This window comes from Furipterus horrens, unplaced genomic scaffold, assembly GCF_987537825.1.
Source record: "Furipterus horrens unplaced genomic scaffold, mFurHor1.1.pri manual_scaffold_6, whole genome shotgun sequence".
NCBI classification, from domain to species: domain Eukaryota; kingdom Metazoa; phylum Chordata; class Mammalia; order Chiroptera; family Furipteridae; genus Furipterus; species Furipterus horrens.
The window spans coordinates 151,575,487-151,599,219 of NW_028327176.1; the positions used below are offsets into that span (position 1 = coordinate 151,575,487).

The window sequence follows — 23,733 nt, forward strand, 5'->3', positions numbered from 1 at the left end:
CTAAACCAGGATAGCTGGTCTCTATTCTTCTCCCTTTTTGAAAGAGTTGCTACAAACTTGGCTACAAATGAAAGTGACAGACATTTTCCCCTTTTATGTGATGGTTATATCAATTCACAACTTTCTGGCTGTAAATTAAACTTTGAGAAACACCTTTCCCTACTCCTACACAAGCTAATGATAATTAGTACTCTTTTCTCCCAGAAATGTCAGAGCATGCCCCAGTGCCACACGAGGTGACTCCTGTAAGTTGTTTGCATCTTGTGAGTTGCAGTCATGTGCATTGCTGTCAGCCAGGCTGGGTACTGAGGCTTCACGTTCTGGTGTGAAGCCATAGGGCAGTGCTGTCATGAGACCAGCTTCTTGGCGAGCAGCCCTGAGGTGCAGCTGTAAGGTGACCTGGGGCAGGCTTGCGGCCAGGCCCGGTGCTTGGTGCCAGAAGCCTGAGCCAAACATTGGAACTGATTCCCAGGGCACCCAGGGCACTGAATTGGTCTCAATTAAAATTTTAGATAAAACAATTTTTTGTTTGCCCCAAAGAACCACTTCAATTAGGAAAACTGAATGTTTCGCCATTATGCCTAGAATACTTTTCAGAGGCCAATCCCATGAGGAGGAGAATTTAAGAACAAATATTTCTCAAATGCAACAGTTTTCATAAACTACGCTGACTGGAGAAGTCTTCTTTTTCTGTCTTTGAATATGCGGTGTAAGTTGTAAAACGACTTCATATGTAAGATGACAGTAGAGTGGAAATGGTAGAAGTCGTGGTCAAGGGAATGGTGTTGACAGAACCAAACTCTGGACCCATGCAGATAAGAATTCAGAACCTAGCTCCACCTCTTACTAGCAGCTGACCTTGGGCAGTGTGCTTAATCAGAGACTGTGTTATAGATTAGAGTTTTCAACCTGGCTGTGGAAGAACCACCTGGATGCTTTTAAAAAGCATCCCTGCTCGGGCCTCAACCCAGACCAACTAAATCAGATTCTTTTGTGGTGGGGCCCAGGCATGAATATTTTTTGAAGGCTCCCTGGTGATTCTTATGTTAAGGACCAGCAGTGAAGTGATTAAAACTTTGGATCTGGAGCCAGACTGCTTGGGCTTAATCTACAAAGGTACCATTTTGTGGTACCTGACCTTGGACAATTTACTTAATCTGTCTGAGCTTCAGTGTTCTTGTATGTAAAATGGGTTAATAAGAGTAAAGTATAGGGTTATCATAGGATTAAATTAAGTAGATCATGTAAAATATAGTGGAGTGCTTACCGCATAGTGAATAGTTAATAGCTGCTATTAACTATTATGTTTAGCTGCTATTATTATGACTATTACTATTATCCATAATTCTTTTAATTCACATTGAGCTTAAGGCTCAATTTTATCCTGTTCACAGTCCTGCAGAGAAGGCTGACAAATCAGAAGCATCTTCCTAATGAACATGAAAATAAGAGGAAAATCCTATAGGGATAACTATTTGTGTGCAATCTCATTCCCAATTCCCCCAGGGCTCTTGCACATCAAGACAGAACCCAGATCCAGCAAAACAGAATGAGCATCTTTCCACAGAAGCTTCTCACTCTTACCTAGCACAGGTCAAACTAAAAAATCTAGGGTTTTTGGTTATAGTCTCAGCTTCTTTATTTAAAGGATATCAAGGGGCCTAGGCAAATTCAGTCCACCGTTCTCTAAGGTAAACGTTCAGATCAAACTCTGTTACGATCCTGGATCACATATGTTATTAGCAATTTGGATGATAAAGGGCTAATAACTCAATACATCTATACTGAATAAGACCATCTTATTCTTACAACTTCACAATTTCTGTTAATGTCAGAGTTGTTTTTTCTTTTTCTTTTTCTTTTTTTTTTTGTCATAGTTATCCAGACACCAAACTTGGGCATGACGTTCCCTAATATTTGTTGAGTACTAATCCTCACAATAGCTCTATGAATGGATACTATTCTATCCATTTTATGTAAGAGGAAATTGAGACTCAACAAGGTTAAGACATAGCTAGAATGTAAGCTCCAGTATTTTTGTCGATTTTACTCTCTGATATAGCCCAAGTGCCTGGAACAATGCCTGGCCCATACTGGTGTTCAGTCAACATTTATTGAATGAATGGATGGTCGTACAACAAACACATGGGATCTAGGATTTGAAACCAGATTTGGCTTAATAACTATACCACATTTGCTCTTTCTTCAGCTTTGACTTTCCTTTTGTTATCCCATAAACTCATCCTTCTAAATCAGTTATGAGTCCTAGCAAGTCCATTATCATAATGTTTCTTGAATTTGGCCCCTTTCTATTTCTGCTGCCATCAACCTAGTCATAATGATTGCTGTTTATTTCCTGTACTATTGCTATCCTATCCCCACATACAGTCTTTGCAGGCCAATTTGTTGCCTACACAACTTTTACCAGGTGACTTTTTTTAAAAAACACATTCAATATTATATCATACATTGAGTGAAAAACTAAGAAACTAAGAAACCCAGGGTTCTGGTCTTGATTCTGTGGCCTTGGACAAGTCATGTATTCCTCTTAGACTTCAGTTTCCCCATTAATAACATCTTTTCCCACTCTAACATTGTCTCTGGTTAGGTGCAGAGGATGTTAACCCTTTCAGTGGAATCCCACCTGGAATCTGGTAGAAAGGGCAATTGTGCGTTCAAGGGGTTTAGAATAAGATAAATGCATTCATTTTTATCAAACAAAGCAGGGCAGTATAAGTGCCATCAAAGAAGTGAAATGAGGAGCTATAACTGTTAGGGGAGGGAAAGATCACATCTGGTTACTAATGAGGGGGGTTCATGGACAGGGTACAGACATTGCTCTTCCTCTGATGTCAGCCCATCCCTGCTGTACATGTCCTCACCTCATTGATGAGAGGAGGAGAAACTGCTGAGATCCCAATAGTTTTAAGCTGTTGCAGAAATCCATCTTGAACACTAATTGTCTAATTCGGAAGTTGTTGGCTCCAGACACACAAATTGGTCTAATGCTTAGGAAACTGCTTACAGGGGCAAAGAGAAGATGAAAGTGGTTGTCAGGGTCCTGATAAATGCTCTATGTCTTACTCTGCTAGTTACTAGTCAGGTGGCCTTGGGCAGGTCACTCTTCGAGGCTTGGTTTCACCTCAGTTCCTAATGTAGGGATTGCATACAGTAATATCAACAATGTAGGATCATCATGAGAAATGAATGAGATGGAGTATGTGAAGCCCTTAGTCAGTGTGATGCCTGGGATACAGTAGGCATTCAGGAAATTTTACTTTTCATCTTGCCTCCTGCCTCTTTAAACTTGTCCATGTGTAGAAATACCATCCTTCTGGTGGTGAAGGGGGGGTGAGAAAGAGGTGGAGAGAGAGAGATATGGATAGATAAAGAAATTGTTCCCCAGTGATTACATATAGTATTCTATATACTCTGCCTTTGCATACATTCACATTTTGGAAATTATGTGCCATGGTTACATAAGAAGCTTTTCCACTTCTTTGTAGCTATTGAAAGGCCAGGGTGGAAAGGGCAAATCTGAAGCTGTTCCTGGTTTAGTCACAGCTGAAGGAGGAAGTAGGGAGGTCCAGCACGCAGCATGACTTCTTCCTGCAGGTGAACTGATGAAGACTTAGAAGAAGCAGCTGCATGATGGCCACGGTGGCTTGATCTTGTCCTTTCACTTTCATTACAGAATTGTTAGGCTTTTAAGGAGTGCTTGTTGCTATATCTATGGTTCACCGTCAACACGACGACCAAGAAAATTTTATGCGGCAAAATATTGTATTTCATTAAACTTTGGAATGAGAAAATATATGTGTAGAATATAATTATTATTTTTTTATTAAGGAAAATCATCCATTTATTCAGCTTCTACATATTTATTGACAGCTACTATTGTGACAAACAGCCTAGGCACTGGAGATACAATAGTGACTAACAACAAAAATCCCTGCTTTCTTGGAGTTTATATTCTGGTGGCAGATGTAGAAAATAAACAAGATAAATTAATGAGATATGTAGTGTATTAGGAAGTAGTTAGGGCTGAGGAGGAAAATAAGGCAAGAAAGGACTCTGTGAAATGTCAGTAGGGATGAGGTATTGAAATGTTAGGTAATAGCCCAGCATAAGGCTCCCTGATAAGGTGTTTTTGAAGTAAAGACCTGAAGAAAGTGACAGCCAGCTATGAGCATGTCTGAGGAGCAAAGGGGACACTAACTGAAGATCCTGAGAGGGGAAGGTACCTGGTGTGTATGAGGAATAACCTGGAGGCCAGTATGCCAAATTGGGAGGGGGAGAAAAAATTCAGAGACATGGGATCAGAGACAAAACAGGGGGCTGTGTGGGGCCTTATAGGACATGGTGGGGACTTTGGTTTTCACTAAGAGTAAGAAGAGAAGCCACGAGGGAGTTGGGGCAGAGGAATGATAAGATATTATATAACTCATTTTTATTGAGTATTTCCTCTGTTAGATTCTATTTTTAAATGCTTTATTTGTAATTCTTACAGAACCTTATGAGCTAGGACTCACTATCTTTCCCATTTACAGCTGAGGAAACTGAGACCCTCCAAAAGTTAAAGTTAGTAGGGACCTGGCCAAAATTTAGACCCAGGTGAACTCTTAATTACCTTGTTGTCCTGACTTCCCAGTTACTTAAGAGAGTGAGACCAAGTTATTTTTTTTCTTGATTTAATTATGCTTATAGTGAAATTACTTCATATCCACTTATAAATACAGAACTTTTTCACTTAAACTGATAAAAATATTCCCAGTATTTTGTCTTTTTTGCTCATTTTGTTCATGAGATTCCACATAAAACTGAAATCATGTGGTATTTGTCTTTCTCCGACTGGTTTATCTCACTTAACATAATACTCTCCACCCAGTATTTTGCTTTATGATTTCATGTTTTTTTTTCCCCCCAAGACCTCAGAATAGCATATTAACAAACATGTTGACATGTTGACATGTCTCTCTTTAATTATACAGACAGGTATTTTTTGTTTTGTTTTGTTTTTTGCTCCTAATGTAGAAGTTGATTGAGAATTTTTTTATTTTATTGCTTACAAACTTACCTTAATGCTACCTAAATCACTGCTATATGATTTGACATCTATAATTTATCATTTTCCTCTGCTATTTGGTGATATGCCCTTTAAAAGCGTTCCACAGCAAGGTGAACACAAGTCAAGCTTGCAAAGTTCTAGAAAAAAGAATCACAGAATCACTGAAGAATAATGGAAGTTGATTTATATAGCATACAATATCAGGGCTGCCCAGTTTAACAATTATAATTATTCCAAGTCATTTTTAGAAGGCATATATATTTCAGCACCTATTTTCAACGTCTTTTAAGGACTAACAATAATAATACCTTATTTATGTAAAGATTCTAAAAGCAAAATCTGTAATTCAGTTCCTCAATTTCATGAAAGCTGATGCTGAAACAATAGACATTTTAAAATGTAGGAAGCGCAGATTCCTTTTACTGTTGTGTGGCTTTAACATGCTACTGCTGTAGCCAAGAACCCTTGGTTTCTGGGGCCAACTGCCTTTTGCATGCCGATTTTCCAGAGAGAGCTTCTCAGGAGTTATTACTTTTTGAGTAGTATCTACTGTGACTTCAGTCCCTGCAGGAATTAGGGATAGCAGAATTTGGGAATGAAAACATTGAGAGAAAGGGAACTGGTATAAATGACCCATGGACATGGACAACGGAGTAGGCACTGACTGCGGGAGAAGGGGTGGGCTGGGTGGGGGGAGGAGCAATGGAGGAAAAAATGGGACAACTGTAATAGAAAAACAATAAAAATAAATAAATTAAAAAAAAGAAACATTGATGGAAAATATCTTTCCCAGTAGAACCATTAAGGTATTCTAATTTTAGGTTTCAGGCAGACCACTTAGCTATATGTTCAGCTACCTGCGAACACATACCTCTCAGGTGCCCGTCATGAAAGGACTACAACCGGGACTTAAAGAAAAATTATAAAAGTTTTCTATCATAATATTTTCTGTAAAGTAAGTGATGTGTGAGAATGTGTGTGTGTGTGCATGCATACCTTGTGCATATACACCCACATTTAAGTGTTCATGGCATTCAGCATAAGGGAGTTGGTCCAGAAGGGTTTCTTTTTATTTTTCATAAACTCTAATTTTTCCTTCCAACCCTTCATAACCAAGAGGGCTAATAGTTCTGGGCTCAGGACCTTAGAAAGCATATCACTAAGTTTTGTGAAACAGGAATAAGAGGCATTTTGGGTAATAAATTTTATGTGGGAGCTATTTTGATGAAAAAGGCTCTAAGTCAATTCAGTTCACTTCTACCATGAGCATCCAGATGTGGTCAGCATTCTGCTAGGCACTGTGCAGGGAGCTGAAGAGACAGAGCACATGACCCTTGACTTGAAATAACCAGATCAAATTTAACAAAGGTCTTTTGAAAGGAAATGGTTGAAAGGGCATGTCTCATGGCCAGAAAAACCACAGCAAAGTATTCCAATTAGAAATAAACTCAAGAGTGCTACACTTTTCTGGAAGGGTCAGGAAGCCAAACTCTTGGCCTTGAGCTGCCTCTCACCTCCACCCTTGCTGACCCTGAGCACAAGTCACTCTGGTCTCTGTGTGAACACAAGAGTTGCTGCCAAGTCTTGCCATTCTGCTACAGAGAAGAGCCAGGGGTTTTCACCAGAGGCTGCCAGCCAGCATCAGAAACAGAGGAGGTTGCTGGGTGCCATGGGGCTCTCTACCGTGCCCCGATGCCAGCTTTCTGTCTGCAAAGGAAAATTCACTACACTCACTAAAGCCAAATCCAACATATTTTAAGGTCTCCAAAAGAAGTTTCATAAGCTGTTTTGCTACTAGAAGATTGAATTCTTGTTTCCCAGATTATAATTTTTATTTTCTTAGATTTTCAGCAGCACTTTTAATCCATGACACTCATGGGTGTACAAGAAAAACAATTCTTCTGTCTTCATAATCAGTTTAAAGCTTATAGCTGTGACATCTTAATACTTTATGTTGTGATTAATTGCCTTATATTGGGTTGGCCAAAAAGTTTGTTCTGTAAGATAGCTCTAATAGCGCTTAGTTGTCTTTAACTTCATTCAAAACAATTTTGTTAGATTGAATTGCAACAACTGTCATATTAATGTGCATTTAAAAAATATATCAAAGTTGGTGAATTTTTGTGTAGCCATTTTAACATTAAAGATGGAAGATAATAAGATAAAAACACAACTGAAATGAAAAAAAAGATTTGTGCAGTGTATGGCGAGGCACTGTGACTGATCGAATGTGTAAAAAGTGGTTCGTGAAGTTTTGTGCTGGAGATTTCTCGCTGGACAATGCTCCATGGTTGGATAGACCAGTAGAATTTGACAGTGATTAAATTGAGACATCCATTGAGAACAGCTGACATACACAAAATACCCAATTCAAAAAGTTATTGGTGAAAATGAAAAAACGTGTCTTATTTTATGGAACCACATGAACTTTTTGGCCAACCCAGTGCTAACGTATGATTAACTTTTTTATGTTCTTTAGATAACTTGTGTGGCTGACCTCTGGTTATTTGGGAAATTGGGGAATTACCAATAAGTTTAAAGAGAAAAAAATAAGCTAAAGGAACAGAAAAAGAGAAGAATTATTTAAAAGGGTAAAAGGAACAGAGATGGTGAAGAGGCAGAAAACCAAACAAAACAACAGAAAACCCAAACCCAGCAATCCCGCTCTCTGATGTAAGTATATTTCCTTTTTAAAAGACAAAACATAAAGACTCCTTGCAAGTGCATTTAATGAATGATTACTTGCACATCTTAAGAATGTTTGCTCCTTAAGAAATTGTATGCAGAAACAACTGCCTTTCCGGTTTGAATGAAGAATAAACTGGAAAGGCAGTTACTTTGGGGGAAAGTAAAAGCCTAGCAACACTGGCACATTGTATGTGGCAATAAAAAATGACCACTCAGAATGAGGTAGACTCCTCTCTTATGTGATCAGCTTGCTATACCCTCAGTGAGTCCATGAGATTTTGCATTTTATAGGCTGAGCTTCCCACCGGCAGCAACTGAAGCAGTTCATTATGCACATCTGTCACGTGACCCACTTCATCAACCAAATGGAACTGAGAGAATAAGTCACCCTAACAAGATCCTTCAGTACACTCTTAAAAACTACTTACAGATGTACTCTTCCTCCAAAAGGGTACAATGAGTTTCCTTGTCCTGTGCCACATGATACAGGAAATGCATTATCTCCATCCAGATTCAGGACTACCAGGAGGAAGCACATGAAAAGAAAGCAGCTCACAAAAGCACGCACAGCTTTCGCAAAAGTCCTGAGAGAGGCTCATCCACCAATTTATGATAACAACAAATAAAATCCCAGGCCTGTGAAGCTCAGTTCATTACAAATGCTAATGTCCACACAGGGAAAGGAAACCGCATCAGTATTCAGCATCCACACAGACCCTGCTAATGCTTTTTATTTATGTTGTCACTGAGTTCCCTCAGCAGTGTGCCAGATCTCTATTTGTATTGTGACTTCAGCTACTTTATGTGCTTTGGTGACTAGCTATGCTATGTACCCACAGGCAATTTGCGCTTTCCCACTGTCTTCTGAGATAAGCAGCCACACTTCTGATCTTGAATCGGGAACCATTTTGTTCACATTCAGATCAGGTACAATGAATGTTTTTGTAGGTGAATCCAGGATTAGATTCACCTGCCATTGTTAAATCTTTCTAATTCGGTTGGTGTGATCAGCTTATCATTCAGCAGCCAACAAATATTCATTGAATAGCTACCATGTGCCAGGCATTGTTTTAGGCACTAGAGATTAACAGTGAGCAGACAGAACTCTACCATCACAGAAATTATATTCTAGATGGAAACAAGGGAGACAGTAAACAAATAAGTATGTAATGTGTCAGTCAGGATAGGCTAGGTTATTTGTAGCAATAAACAACCCAGTGTCTCAGTGGCTTAAGACAACATAATTTAGTTCTCACTGGACACCACATGCTCATTGCAGGCCAGCTGGGGGCTGTGCTCTGTGCAGCTTCACCCTGGGACCCAGACTGTCTGGAGTATAGCTCATCTCCATGGCAGAGGGAGATGACACAGTGGTGAATTGCACACTGGCTCTTAAAGCTTATGCCCGAAGTGAAACAGGACACTTTTACTCACACGTCACAGGACAAAGCAAGTCACACGGCTGCACCAAACTTCAAAAGGTGAGAGAGTGCACTTATACCTTGTATTTGGGAAAGCTGGACACACTTGGTGGGCACAAATGTCCCAGATGATGATGGTTGCTATGAAGAAAAAAGCCCAAGAAAGGAGATGGTGTCTGGGTAGGTAGCTTCTGCTTGACATTGATGGTAACGGGTAGTCTCTCCGGTAAGGTGATATTTGAGAAGAGATTTCAGGTGTGAGAGAGAGGGCCATTGGATGGGGGCAGGGCAACTTCCTGCAGAGGATAGAGCAAGGGAAAACTGCCTGGCGTGTATGAGGAACAGCAAGGAGTTGAGGTGGCTAAAGTGGAGCAAGCAAGGGGAAAGCTGTAGAAAATTAGATCAGAAAGATAACAGAGTTGTGGGACACAGAGGCAATGGCCATTGTAGATTTTTGTGAAAAGACAGTATCTGAGTTAGATTTTCAAAGACTCCTTGTGGGTGCTGTGTGGGAAATATACCAGGGGGCCAAGGGCTGAAGCAGGGGGGTAGTTAAGAGGCTTCTTCAGTAACCCTAAAGAGGTAAGAGCGGGGCAGTGGTCACATTGTGGGTATAGTTTGAGGAGAACCAACAGAATTTGCCAATGTATGCATGGAAGAGAAAGAGAGGATTCGAGGATAACTTCAATGTTTGTTTCTTCTAGTACTATCCCTGGGTACGCCTAAGGACTACTTCATGTGATGTTTGAGAATCTTCAGATTTGGCATTATCGTTATAGCTCGTAACCTGCCTATAAATGAGTACAAAGTTGGACAGCCAAGTGGAGATGTGGATGCTGGGAAGTCAGCTGGATTCATGCACCAGCTAAGGGACTCTCTTAGAGTTTATGATCCAAGTTAATTTATTACACCAGAGAAATGGGCTTCATTATTACAAGCAACATAGGAGCTATGACCGAGTCATCCCAACCTCATCCCACCCCTCTGTTCATTTGCGAACCTCAGATGTCGCTCCCAAGAAATGCAGCTATTACAGCACGAATTCTCTCCTCCACAGATGCAAGGAGAGTGAGGTCACCTCCAATTCTCCTGGAAATTTGTTGGCTAGGAATCTTGATAAATATAATAAAACAACATAATATTGTGTCCCCTCTTTCTGCTCACCCTGTCTTTCTGTAGCATTGCTCTCCCCATCACCACCACCTGGTAAATGGCAGCCAGAGCTCTGTACTACTCCTGGGCCTTCTCTTAGGTCCTCTCCAGATAACAGAGCAGGTTGAATGAAAAGTTTGCCAACTACCATAAGCTAATAAATAAATAAAGTTCAGTGCTGCTTTTAAAAGCTATGTTTTGAAGGCATTTGTACTCAGCAGCATTTCTTCAACAAATCTTCAACTGCTAGTTTGTGCCAGGTACTCTTTAAGTACTGGAGACCCAACCATGAATAGGCTATATAAATAACATATATTGTTGAAAACTGGGAAAGCGTAGAAAAAGTATTGGAGGAGATAAAATTTCCTCTAATTCACCACTGAAACATAACTGCTGCTAGCAGTCTTTTTCTAAGCATATATATTCTTTCTTTCTGATTTTTGAATATAGTTTACACCTTTGGACTTATACTACACATATTTTTTCTTTAAGAATTTTTTCTTATAAAAATAAACCATAGCAGATGGTCAGTAATATTTGTTGAATGAATGAATGAATTACAGAAACATAATAAATTACAGAGAAGCAAAAACTTTTTAATGAAAAATCAGAAATAATATCACTTCTAAGAAATAGTGTGACTATTAATAGTTTGGGTTCAATATGGTTTTGGATTATCAGCATATTTTTATAACATTGCTTTGCAACAAATGGTTTACTTTTTAAATGACAACTTTTTTTTTTTCATAATTCCAAAAGCAATATGCCATGGCGGATATTTTGGAAAATACTGAAAACTACAAAAGGAAAAGCTAAAAGTCATTCATAGTCCCACTGCCCAGAGACTACTGCTATTAACATTTTGGGCATTTTTTTCATTCCTCTGAGCAGTGCAATAGGTTAGTTAAGTACTTGGGCAAGTTACTTAGCCTCTGTGAGCCTCAGATTCCTCATCTGTGAAATGAAACTAGTAATACCCACTTTGTAAGACTGGTGTGAAGTTTAATAAGATAAAGTATACAAACTATGTACTCCAGTGTCTGACACATAGTAAGTGCTCAATATGGAAACATTTACTGTAGTGCAACTTGTACTGTTGGTCATACTTGATACATGATTTTTAAAATCTCTTTTAAAAACTTAACATTATAATATTATATTTTTAATTATGAGACAATCTCAAATTTTGAGAAAAGTTGTAAGTAAAGTACCAAGACCTTTACCCCCCAAACCATTTGAAAGGAAGTTGCCGATCTCATTTGCTCCATCACTCATAAATATCTTAGTGAGGTGTCTTCAGAGACATTCCCTTACAGCCCAAACAGCAAAATTAGGAAGTTATCATTGATATATTGAAGTTTAATCCCCAGATTTCAGTCAAGTTTCTCCATGGCCCAATAATTACTTAACAGCAAAACGATTCCCTTTCAGAGCCAATGCAGTTATTTCTCGTCTCCTGAGTCTCCTTCAATCTGAGTAGTTCTTCTGTCTTTCTTCGACTTTCAGATCCTGACATTTAAAGAATATAAGGCAGTCATTATACAGAATGCCCCTCCATTTGTGTCTCTCTGATGTTTTCTCATGGTTGAGTTATATAACTTAGTGGGAATATCACATGCGATGTTTATCAGGAATATTAGGTGCTCTGTTATTAGGCAGCACACATATTTTGGCTATAACAACCTGTGCTGGACCACCTTTTTATACAGACACTCCCCTCCCCAGAGGTGGGACTCTGAAATCCCATGCCAGTCTGCTTCTCTACAGGGGTACCCTCTTCAGCCCACCTGGATTCCAACACCTCACACTAGGCTATTCTTTTACAAGACTACTCTCCTTACCCTATGTGAGCTCTGAAACCCCGTGCTAGGCTGCCCCCCTCCCCCATCATCAACCCACTTGGGGCTCAATACTCAGCTCTAAGTCACCTTCTCAGTCCGCTTTGGTTCTGACACTGAGCCAAGCGGATGCTCTGCAGGGATGTCGCTTTCATCCACCTTTTTTGGTCCCAACACCATGTAGGCCTTTCTCATGTACCAGCCCTTCTCATTCCACTTTTCCGTGTTCTAATTCTTTAGAGATTTGTATATATCAAGTTTTCCTTAAACTAGACAAGTCTATACATTTATGTATTATTGATGGCCTGTTAGTAATAATGTGTTTCCATTTCAATGATGATCTAAAAAATGTAATAAAATGCAAGCTTATCTGGCTTATCTGGTTGTTCATATTATAACTACATACTTTTAGTGTTAGTGCTTTGTGTTTAAAATTGAGTTGGCACCAAATGATAGTTAATGTGGCAATGTTTAACTTTTAATGTGTCGGTAGTCTTTCTTCTTTTTAGATTTACTTTCGTAGCAACTTTCTAATATGTAACACCGTATTATTAACTATAGTCACTGTGCTAGGCATTACAGCGTCAGTGGTCTTTAGATTGGCATTTCTGGTATCAGAATAACAAAAACATCTTGCTTCCTGTTTGATAATGATCATATTGAATTACCTTACAAGTTATAAAGCTAAAACTGTTTTTTTTCAGTGATATGGTAAAATGTGATTAAGTGTAATCTCTTAATTTATTTAATAAATTACTTTAGATTTTCTAGCATAAAAATAATCACGCTGCTTAAATTGTTATCGATGACTGAGAAAAGAACCAGACAGACCTAGTACAGAAATGATGCATTCATGCAAAGTGAAGGCCAATGAATCATGGTGCCAACATAAATGAAGTTTTATACTTCGCAGTAGTTGAAACAAAGAAAAATGGTGAGAAAATGGAGTCATTACAGGTCTCATGGTAGCATAGGTTGAACTCAAAAGAAACTAGGCAAAGTAGTCACTTTATTTAGGTTATAAGAAGAGGTATTTGTTTTATTCTGTGTTTATATGAAATATACTTTGCAAATATTCTCCACGAAGAACTTTGTGTTAGAAGTTTTTTAAAAATTATTTATCAATATTATATTTTGTAGAGCACCATTTTTAACTCAGTTGGACCAATTAAAATAATCAACTGATGGTTTCAAATGAGTAACCTGATAGGAGGGAAAATTATAATAATGATAATAATTGTGATTCAAATGAATGTCTATCATGCCCCAAATCAAATATCTAAGTCAACAATTGAAACAGAAAATGCATAAAAACATCTTATTATGCTTTTCTAATTAGGTGTATAAATTTTAATTAAACCGAACATTGGCTTTAGTTTCAGAAAATGTTACCACCTTTACACTAAATTGATGTTTTTTGTTTGAATTTACCTGGTGATTTTGTTTTTATTTGATTTGTAATTTTGATTTGTTCTTATAGTTTTCTAAAATGGTAGTAAAAGACACATGACATAAAACTTACCATCATAACCAGTTTTAAGTGTGACATACTTTCACACTGTTGTGCAGCAAATCTCTAAAATGTTTTCATTTTTGTGTTCTTATAGTTTTTAATGAGCTATAAGCATAAAACTCTTGTGTGTAGTTATATGATTTTGTACATATTTAAGGAATAATACAATGAAAATTATTTAAGTCAACGTGAAGGAAGTGTCAAGAGAACCTTTTTCCTTTTGAAAACAAAAAAGGGGTTTGATAAACACTAATGGGTATGGTAACTCCTTTTCAATTTAAATGTTTGCTTAACCAGCCCTCCCACCCCTTCCTCCATGGCTAGGTGGTGCAGAGTGGGCTGTGTGGGGGTTGATAGTGATGGCTCATTTTTTGGAAAAGCAGAGCTAGGGCAGAGCAGAGCAGTTTCTCCAACCTGAATTCAAATTTTCGTTTTTTAATAATAGGTATAATATGAACACAATATGCTTTTCAGATTACTTTTCAAAATACTTTCACATCCATTATCTTATTTTTGAGGCCCCATTATGAATTGTGCAAGTTAGTTTCCTTTCAAGTCAAACATCATTGCTGAGTTTGGTATGTTCCAGCCAGCGCTGCTCAGTCTCACTGTGTAGCAAGTTGTTAGAGGAAAGAAGGCTGTCCCCAGATGCTTCAACTGTTCCATGAGTAGACTATGGCCTCTCCCAGGCCTTAGTAAGAAAAAAACTATGCTGATCAGCTTCTCTGAAAAACTAGATGGAAGTTTTAAGCTTAAAAGTTTACATGCTGACCTCTCCCAAGGCTTCATTTTTAAAATGAAACTTTTTTTTTTTTTGGTTAGGATTTGTTATTTGCCTTTTTGTAAATAAGAAGATATTTAAAGTCCTCATAAATAATTATTAACTATGAGGTAGAAAGCAAGAAGGGAAAGGCAAACAAGGAAGGAACATTTATTGAGTGTTCACTGCATGCCAGGCATGACCCTGGCTTTCTCTCACACATCTTACCTTATCCTGACAACCTCCCTGGGAGATGGTCTGTCCTCCGTTTCATGGCTGAGACTGAGGTAAAATGACATGGCTAAGGCCACACAACTTGTAACTAACTGAGTGAACTGGGATTCAAACTCGGGTTTGTCTGATAACCAGGTTTCATTGCATGCGTGAGTGAGAAACATGTTAGGACACATCACAGACTCCACTTGGTCAGTGTTTCTGCCACAGATTTTGTTTGGGGAAATTGGACAATGTCCATATTCATTCATGGAGCGTGTTTCTTCGCCTGTTGCAGCAAATGATCACATTTCTGCTTTCTCGCTCAATTATTTGTATATTTAGCTGACAGGCTCAGCTTCACACATTCTCCACACCCTACTTAGTGCAGAAACCCACTTGCTCTCTCCCAGCAGATCCCAGCACTGGCCAGGTTTCTGCTTCTGCAGAGGGGAGGCTGCAGGGTAACAAGCACATCCGCACCTGCCCACTCGCAGCAATGCTCTCTGGCCCTTCTGGAGGCATGGAGCTAGGCTGCTGTTTAGAGAGGGCTGTTATGTGCCCTGCAGGCTGCATTATCACTTACTGTTTTAATATGCGTACTCTGCCTGCTTTTTCATACGTCCCCATTTCTTACAGTCTGTCCCCTAATCTCAGATCTCATTTACATGGCGATTTATCGGTACTCTGAATATTATAATCTGAAAGGTGTATGTGGGAGGGAGAGATGAGTAGGTCTTATGTTCATGAGGAAAAATCTCCAGTCATCTGCTTCCTTGAAGATCTGACCTTGAAACTACATAAATGTGAGTTCAGTCCTGAGTCATCTTCAGGGTCAGGGAAAAGGGACCCGCTGGCCCAGTTGCTGGGCATTTACCGTACGCTGCCTGGGGTTGGGTCTCTGTGCACTCTCTGGCCTATCTCCCCAGCTAGAGTTTAAGTAATTGGAGCGCAACAGCATGTATCACTCCTCTTTGTGCCAAGCATAGTACCTGGCACATAGGAGGCATTAATAAGTAGTTGGAGATTGGTTGCTGATCAATAACTGTTGTTTAACTCACTCTGCAACTGTTCTGACAGTACCTTTTGAATGACAGTTTCATTAGGAATGATGGCATGAGGGGGCTGGGACTTTCATGCTCACCCTGTGTGTCAAGGACTTCTTCATGTGTCTTATATTCACAGACTTAGTTTGAATCTTGGATTTTCAAAACCTGAATGTGGAAAGGCCCTGCCCACTCACTTTGCAATGTCCCCACCTTCAGGTGAGCTCACAGCATGGTTTCATGCTTGAACTTCGTGATACTGCTTTTCCTGGCTGCATGGGGTGCATGAAACCCTTTCCTCCAGTGACACCAGAGATTCAGTTAGTTCTCCAGGCAGCTGTTTTCTTTCTTATTAGGATCAAAGTTAAGGTGATGTGCAGAGGGGCATCCAGGGCGTCGTCTGGTAGGCAAGGGCTCTGCAAGAGGGGCTGGGGATGGTGCTGGGCATCTTGTTGGAGGGAAGAAGCACAGACAGAAGCGGGGGGGGGGGGGGTGTTGTGGAACATGAACTGCTGCTCGCCAGGTCTGTCTTGAGCTGGTTGGCCCCTGCTGCACAAGTTCTCTTCAATTCAGTTGTTTGGCTGCAACGTTGTTCAGAATCGTCTGTGTTCGAGGAGCCCATTGTGAATGAGCCTCTTGTTTTGACAACCAATTTGAAGTCAGAGTGGAAGAAGTTTTCCTGTAGACACAAAGGGAGAAAAATGAAAATACACCTATCCTACTTTATCATTATTTTTGACCTTGCAACCATAAAAAGTAAACTTTTCTTTTTCACTTGGGGGGACTGTATAAACTCTCCACATCTTGTGTACATTTCAGACATGAGATTCTACCAACCCAGGACCCAGTTGAGAGGGATTTAAAGCTCAGGGAAACAGCAGTTCTCTGCAAGTTTCTGAGTAACTGAACTTTGTAGACAACAGCAGATGGAAGATAGAATCAGTTAATCTGTGAACTCAAGGAACCCTTTCCCAGATAACACAGGATGCTGAAAACTGGTCAGGCCCCAGCCTCACCTAAAGACACTTCTCCTCTTGGAAGAATGCAGCACCCATGGGAGAGCCCAGCCTCACCATACACCTGGATGAATGAGTGGCGAGGCTTTCTATGGAGGACATCACCTGGAAAGTGCAAAGGCCAAGACAGGTACCTGCAGCCCAGCTGCTGCTCAGTGACGAGGCTGGCAGCCAAGCCCAGTGCCAGCTTTTCAAAAGCAGCCCTTTTGATAACACTGATTACATTTCCATCGCTAGAGCCTTGGGCTGATTGAGCAACAGCCAACCTCTCTGGGTAACAAAGGGGGGGGGGGGAGTAATCCAAACACAGGTTTTATTATAAAAACCAGGGAGTGAGAGAAGTATGTTTATTCTGTAAGATAACACACCTGCTCGGTGCCCGGGAGGCTCATTTCCATCAGTTGCCATGGCAAACTCGTTATACTTCAAGGCCATGTGGCTTTGTTTCCTTTTGAGATCTGGTCCTTGTCCTACCTTTTCTAACAACTCCAACACAATGACATGGAAGCCTGTGACAGCATAATTGATTTCTCCTTCCCTCTATCAGCAGTTCCCATTTGTTCTGTGCAGGACTGAGGCCGCCTCCGCCTTTGAACTCCTAGCTAACCATGAAGGCATGCTTCAGAGAGCAGTCCTCATTAACATTCCCAGTCCCCCTTCCCTGTCAGCCATAAACAAGCCCTGCATCAATGGGCTCTGTCCTTCCAGACTTACAAATGAGTGGCACAGTTCCATGTTTTGCTGCTGATCCAGGTGCCCAGGCGGACAACAGTGTGGCTAAGAAGCACGCAGAAGAAACTAAAAATAGAACAGCAGTTTTGGATGCATACCAGAGCAGCTACTTCATCTCAGCTTGCTTTGCACACTAAGCCTAATGGGATCCATCAGGCATGAGTCCTCTCTCTTCCTCCCTCCCTCCCTCCCTCCCTCCCTTCTTCTCCTTTGTCTCCCCAGCTGCCATCATCACCTTCCTGGTGAAGGGAGCAAAGGGAGGTCAGGCAAGGGATAAGAAATGTATGTCCTTGAGGTTTTAGTTTGCAAGTCCTGGGAGATCTGGGGACTGCAATTATTCCTTCCATAGCCATGTTTCTAGAAAACAGCAGGCAAGCCCAGAACATGGTCCCTTTTGCCCAGGTACTCTTCAGTCCAAGACTTTCTTCATTGTTTAGCCAAGGCTCAAATATCACTTTCTAAACACTGGGATAGGTATGACCGAGATCCCTCTCATACTCTCCTTGAAAGTTAAATAGGGAACTAAACAGCACTGTGTGTTCTTCGTATAACCTGCTTGGCTTGAGACTAAGAATTTGGGAGCAAGTGCACAGTCCTAGATGGACGGGCTGTGGCACACGTAGGTGAACTGGCAGCAGGTGACTGCCCAGGGTCTGTGAAAGCCTCCCACCCAGTGTCCTGCAATTCTATCTGAAAGCTCTTTCCAATAGAAAATGGAACAAATATGCATGAAGTTAGGAACATGCTATCTTGCCTGGGCACAAGGCCTCCCTGAATGCCAGCTGTATTGACTGAGCTAGGCTCCTTTGTGCTGTTGATGTGCCTCTTGATAAAAGGTGCCCTTCCTGCAGCCTCCCCCCACCCAAAGGAGAGATCACGTGACCCATACATTTCTCATTTCTTCATCTGGAAGGTAGTGCAGGTGTTGCAAACAGCTACGCATTATTCCTACAAGTGCCTCTCTGCAGCATCAGAAATGTGAGGGAAAGATGAATGGAACATGTTTCAAAATAAAAACCATTTTCATTGTTTTTATTTTGGAGATTGGCCAGTTAAAATGAAAAGAAATTGATCTGCGCAGTATCAGGTTTTGACTGTAAGCTTCAGGAAGGTATCAAGATTTTGTATAATATCAGTATAAAATAAACATGCCAAGCTATTTCAGGAAAAGCCACACTCCATATAATCACAGCAATAAAGAATTCTCCAAACAATTTCCCACAGAACAAGTTGCAACATGATCGTTTAATCCTCCAGCCACCAGAGGATGGAGGCACGTCTCCCCTCTGGCCTCCTCAGAGCAGGAGGCTCGGTTTACCTCTGGGAGATAGTGGGTCAGGTGTTGAACAAAATCTGTCATCAAAACCCAGAAAGCTTTCTATGTTCACCAAACACATGTCTGTACACTGGAAACCAAGATGTCTAGGTTCTAGCACAACTTAGACAAGCCACGGTTTCTGAGGGCCCCAGTTTTCTCACTCAGAAAACAAAACGGCAGATGTACGGGACTTCTAGGGTCTTTCCCAGACGGATAATTCTATGACAGAAACAAATGATATGAGAATTAAGCTGATTTGGGTGCTTTTGCTTTTTTTTCCTTGCTAGTTCATTCTTTATTTCTTTCATTGAGTTCATTTTCAGAATGTCTATTTGGTTCTTTTTTAAAGTTTCAATCTCTTTGGTAAGTACTCGTTTTGTTCACTGATTCTTATTTGAGTTCATCACATTGCCTCTCTGTGTTTCTTGTATTGTAACTCGCTGAGTTTTTTCCAAGACTGCAGTCTTGAATTCTGTCTTTCAAATCACCTATTTCTATGTCTTCAAACGTTTATTTTCTGAAGATTTTTCATTTTCTTTCTGAGCTGCCTCATTACCTTGGTTATCTGTGGTATTTGATAGATCCCTTCTCTGTCCATCTGTGTATGAGTGACAAGTGTTTTTAGTTCTTGTGCTGCCCCGGCTTTTCAGATCTCTGTGATTTTGGTGCTTTCTTTCTCCTGCCTGGTTTTTGTTTATTTGGCTGGTGGGCTCATAGAAAGCTATTTTCTTGAAAAATAGTGCATAATCCTTCAAGATGAGTTGCACTTCTACTTTGTGATATTCTCCCACAGACTAACCTTCCTTGTCATTTTAGCTGCCCATAGGAGGTGGGTCTCACTCATTCTTGGTTCATTAAGAAGGAACAGAAAGATCCTGTGTTTTGAGAGACTCTTTCTGGACCATTTCCCAGTGATCATAGGACTTCGTAATCCATTTGGCAAAGGTGATGATGACAATGGGGTGTTCGGCGAAGTGGAGGAGATGGTTGATGAAATGGCTCAGGTTAAGAAGAATGCTTGGCAAGACCATGAAACAAGGTCTGGGATGTTCAAAACAGAGATTTATTAAATAGGAAAAAAAAAGAAAAGCCTTATCAACCACAATAATTTTTCTGAGCACTCAGCTGAAAAATAGCTAGTCTGATACTTTGATTGTAGCCATGAACCAAGATGTCTTTGAACAATATGGAAGTTAAATTAAACTAAAGAGGCAGACATTTTGAAACTAGTCACTGAAATTAAAACTTATATTTTAAATATTAAGTTAGTCACTAAATATTAGACAAGAATCTAACCCTGCATTCTGCACACATCCCCCCTACAATCAGGTTAGGTCTGAATAAAGCCTGAGGCTAAGGGATTATTTTTACAGTTAGCCATACCCCACCTCCACCTCCAAAATATCTACAGATGGATGCATGAGGAGCAGGATAATGAATAAATGAATCAAGTGTTAATCTTAGTGTCAGTGCTCTAAAATTGTTGTTAAAATTCCTTTGATGTTTGTAGTCATCAGGTTTCATAGAAACATCAGGGGTCACACTTTCATCACTTGGACAGGTGTCATACGTACTTTTTTTTTTCTCTACCAGCTGCAACACTTTAATGACTATCTGCGGAACACCAGGGACCTTTGCTTGTTATTTACCTGGGGTAGGAATAGTGGCTGAGCACTCAGCACAGGTCTCTGAGGGAGGGAGGGCTAATAACATCACATTTTTAAACCTTTGCAAACTAGAAACATTTCAGAGTACTAATTGCTGATGTCATCCAATTTATAACTGTGTGTAGACTCCTTAAGGATGCCATCTTTCCTGGGCAAAAAAAAGATAATAAAAAGAAAGAAAGAAGATAAAGGTAATTGTCATTGAGTCTTATAAATGAATATTGAAGGTATACTAACTTTTCTTTTTTAAAAAACAGACATTCATCTTACTCTGTAGACATCTAGGTTATAATATAAATAAAACTAGTGTTCTTTGCATTTCATTAGCAAAGTTCCTTATTTATAGCTGAGCAGTATCTGTCTTCCCTATGGAACTATCTCCTAGCACAAGTGTGCCTTAAGAGGTTAGGTAGACAGACAAGAGAAGCAGTAGCTCTCACCTCCGAAGTCTTCATATTGGCTTAGTCATCTTGTGCCATAATTAAAGTCATCTCACCTTGTCCTATATAGTAGAATATACTATATCTTTAAATATATTTAAATATTTGTTTATATTTTTTGCAGACCAGATGAGCAAAATATGTATTTTTTCCTAAAATTATTAATGTGAGGTTATTACTGAAGATATTTTAAAACAAAGGAAGAAAATGTCCCTGTTAAGAAAATGTAATTTCATCCCCTGTGAAAATAATTATGAAAATGAAAACTCAGTCATTCCTAAACAGAGTATTTAGAATTTAGATCCTATACCTTAAACCTTGTAAGGTCATTAGAGATACTTTTTTGTCTATGTCATTTTATAAATGAGTCCCTAGAGTTTCAGAAAGGTGAAAGGACTTGCTTAAGGTCACACAGCTAGTTAGTAAGAGAAACGAGACTAGAAAACAGGTCTCCCAAACCATAATTGTAGCCTGAATTATACATCCCTTGTCACGTCATATAATACACAAATACTTTTATGTATATACCCAGACCCTAAGAATTATGATTCTATTTAGAATCATGGTTATGTGTTATACAAAGTTGTTTTGTTTAGAAGTTCTATTGAAAGAATAAAGTTTTCCAGACTATGTTAAAGGGATTGTTTATCTGGCTTGAATCTTTTAATACAAAGTAATCTGTTACATTTATCTATTATTATATCTAAGAAGCTTTATTGCTGTCCCCTGAAGCAACTGCCCATATTGTTATAAATTAATTAATATATATCTACCTACTATGAGATAAGTAAAACACAGTGTTACAAAAGAGTAAACATTTTATTATATGTACATGAATCTTTTTGGTCTGAGGCCACACGAGTATTTGGCAAACACATATAAGTAGCCTTAAACAATGGAAGAGTGTTTGTGGTCATGTACATGTACTGCAACATCATTTACATGATCTACTTGCTAAGCAGTGAGAGGCCTGGAATAGACAAGTCAGACTGTTAGGAGGAGCAGGCAGTGAGTACAGGAAGCAGGGAATGCAGAGCAGCTGGGGTCTCCACTTCAAAGACAGTCTGTGGAGGTCTCAGGAGGAAAAATACTCTGCAGAACAGGTTTTCTGGGGTTGGAGGGTCCCTCAGGGAGGGACTGAAAACAAACGGCCATAAATGCTGCCAGCCAGCCTTAGATAGAAGCATCCCTGTGAGAACAGGGCCTCAGACGTGGCACGGCCCCAGTGATCTGTGGATGGAGGGTGTCACAAGGGTACCACCTGAAGGGTGGGTAGAGGCCCCCGGGGAGGAGCCACGTACTCTTCCTCTCGGAGCAGTCGCAGCAGGATGTTTTTTTTATTCTTGGGCCAGCTGTAGACGTGAGTGTTCTGCAGCCAGGTGGGCACATGCTCCTGTGGGAGAGAGAACGACAGGAGCAAAGGCCATTAGGGAAAAACCTGGATTCCAGATCCCAGGCTCAGTTCCCGAACATCTAGGGTTTTCTCTTCAGGGGCGTTTCCTACCTAACGCTCCTGGGAGTTGCGCTGCTGGGTTTTGGAAGGGGTTAGCATGTGACAAGCTCTTGCCTTCGGGCGCAAGCTGTGTATCTTGTTATGGAAACCACATGTGCGCAGCGTTTTCTGTCAGTCTCCCAGGCTACCTGCCCTCTGCATTTCAATGTGCTTTTCACCACCCTCACATAAAAGGGGTAGGACTGAGGTCACGGAGAGTGAGCGAAATCCCCTGTGACTTTGTAAGAAGCATGCCAAGGCTGTGGGCTTAATCTAATTCATTATCCTTTCACTCCGGCCACAGGTCTGGCTTGCAGGAGGGGCCCAGTGGACCTCGGATACCAGGCAGAGGCAGACACCATGAGCCAGGGCCTGAGGGTGCCATTCCAGACTGCCCTCATGGAGTGGACATTCTGTTGGGGAAAGACAGACAATGAACAAGGGAAACGTATAGTGTGTTTGATGGTGAGACATGTTGCAGAGAAAAATAAAACCGAGTAAGGGGATAGGCAGTGCTGGGGCGAGCACAAATGGTTTGCAGCTTTAAACAGGGTGTTTACGAAAAGAGTGAAGGGAATAAGCTTTAAAGAGGTCTAGTCCAGGTGAGTAGAAGAGCCAGAGCAAAGGCACCATGGTAGGAGCAAGCCTGGCCTATTTAAGGAGCCATGACGTGGCCAGAGAAGAGGAAGTGAGGGAGCAGGTGAGGGGGTCTGCAGGTAGAAGGGCTATGTCACACAGGGCCCTGCAGGTTGTCCTGAGTCGGTGGTAGTCCTTCGGGGACTGTGCAATGAGCTTAGAAGTGGCCCCTGCTATGTGTCAGGCGTCAGTCATACAGGGTACTGATGACACCCAAATGGAAAAGGCTCAATTACTGCCTTGAACAGTTAACAGTCTCATGAGGGAGTCAAAATATGCAGAAAAAGGGACCATTTCCTAGGCAATGGTACAGTATTCCCTCACTTATCGTGGGTATTACGTTCTAGACCCCTCCACGATAGGTGAAAATCTGCGAAGTAGGAACCTTACATTTACTTTAGTATTTATATATATTTTAAGGCTTTATAAACCCTTCCCACACACTTAGAAACCATTCCCCATCCCTTATTAACCCTTTCCACACTTTTATAAACACTACTTTGTTCTTAAAACATATTTTACACTCTTAAACCTAAGTAACTTTAACAACATACATGTACAGTACTGCAAAATCCTGCGATATAGCGAAAAACCCACAATAAATAATTAAATATAATATAAAAAAAAATCCCTCGATACAGTAAGGCCACGATAAGTGAACTGCGACATAGAGAGGGACTACTGTACACCCAGAGGGCAGACGGTAGGAGCAGTCTGCTCTGGGCACAGGCAA

At 40.4% G+C, this 23,733-nt stretch overlaps 1 protein-coding gene and 1 long non-coding RNA gene across 8 annotated transcripts in view; one reads left to right on the forward strand and one right to left on the reverse strand.

Annotated features, from left to right (window-relative positions):
• Positions 1-23,733, forward strand: part of LOC150007621 (uncharacterized) — a 108,586-nt gene that overhangs the window by 46,508 nt on the left and 38,345 nt on the right. For 5 of the 6 annotated variants that reach the window (XR_016511641.1, XR_016511642.1, XR_016511643.1 and 2 more), the window contains 2 exons: positions 7,548-7,741; positions 9,036-9,237. This is a non-coding gene — a long non-coding RNA (uncharacterized LOC150007621). Of the gene's footprint in view, positions 1-5,889; positions 6,024-7,547; positions 7,742-9,035; positions 9,238-23,733 lie in introns of all 6 variants that reach the window. The other variant, XR_016511645.1, reaches the window with a different exon arrangement.
• Positions 21,501-23,733, reverse strand: part of TRAF3IP2 (TRAF3 interacting protein 2) — a 42,570-nt gene continuing 40,337 nt past the window's right edge. For both annotated transcript variants that reach the window (XM_090279764.1, XM_090279763.1), the window contains exon 9: positions 21,501-22,265. In XM_090279764.1, coding sequence (XP_090135890.1) covers positions 22,119-22,265 — 147 coding nt within the window. In that variant the 3' untranslated portion in view covers positions 21,501-22,118. The remainder of the gene's footprint in view (positions 22,266-23,733) is intronic.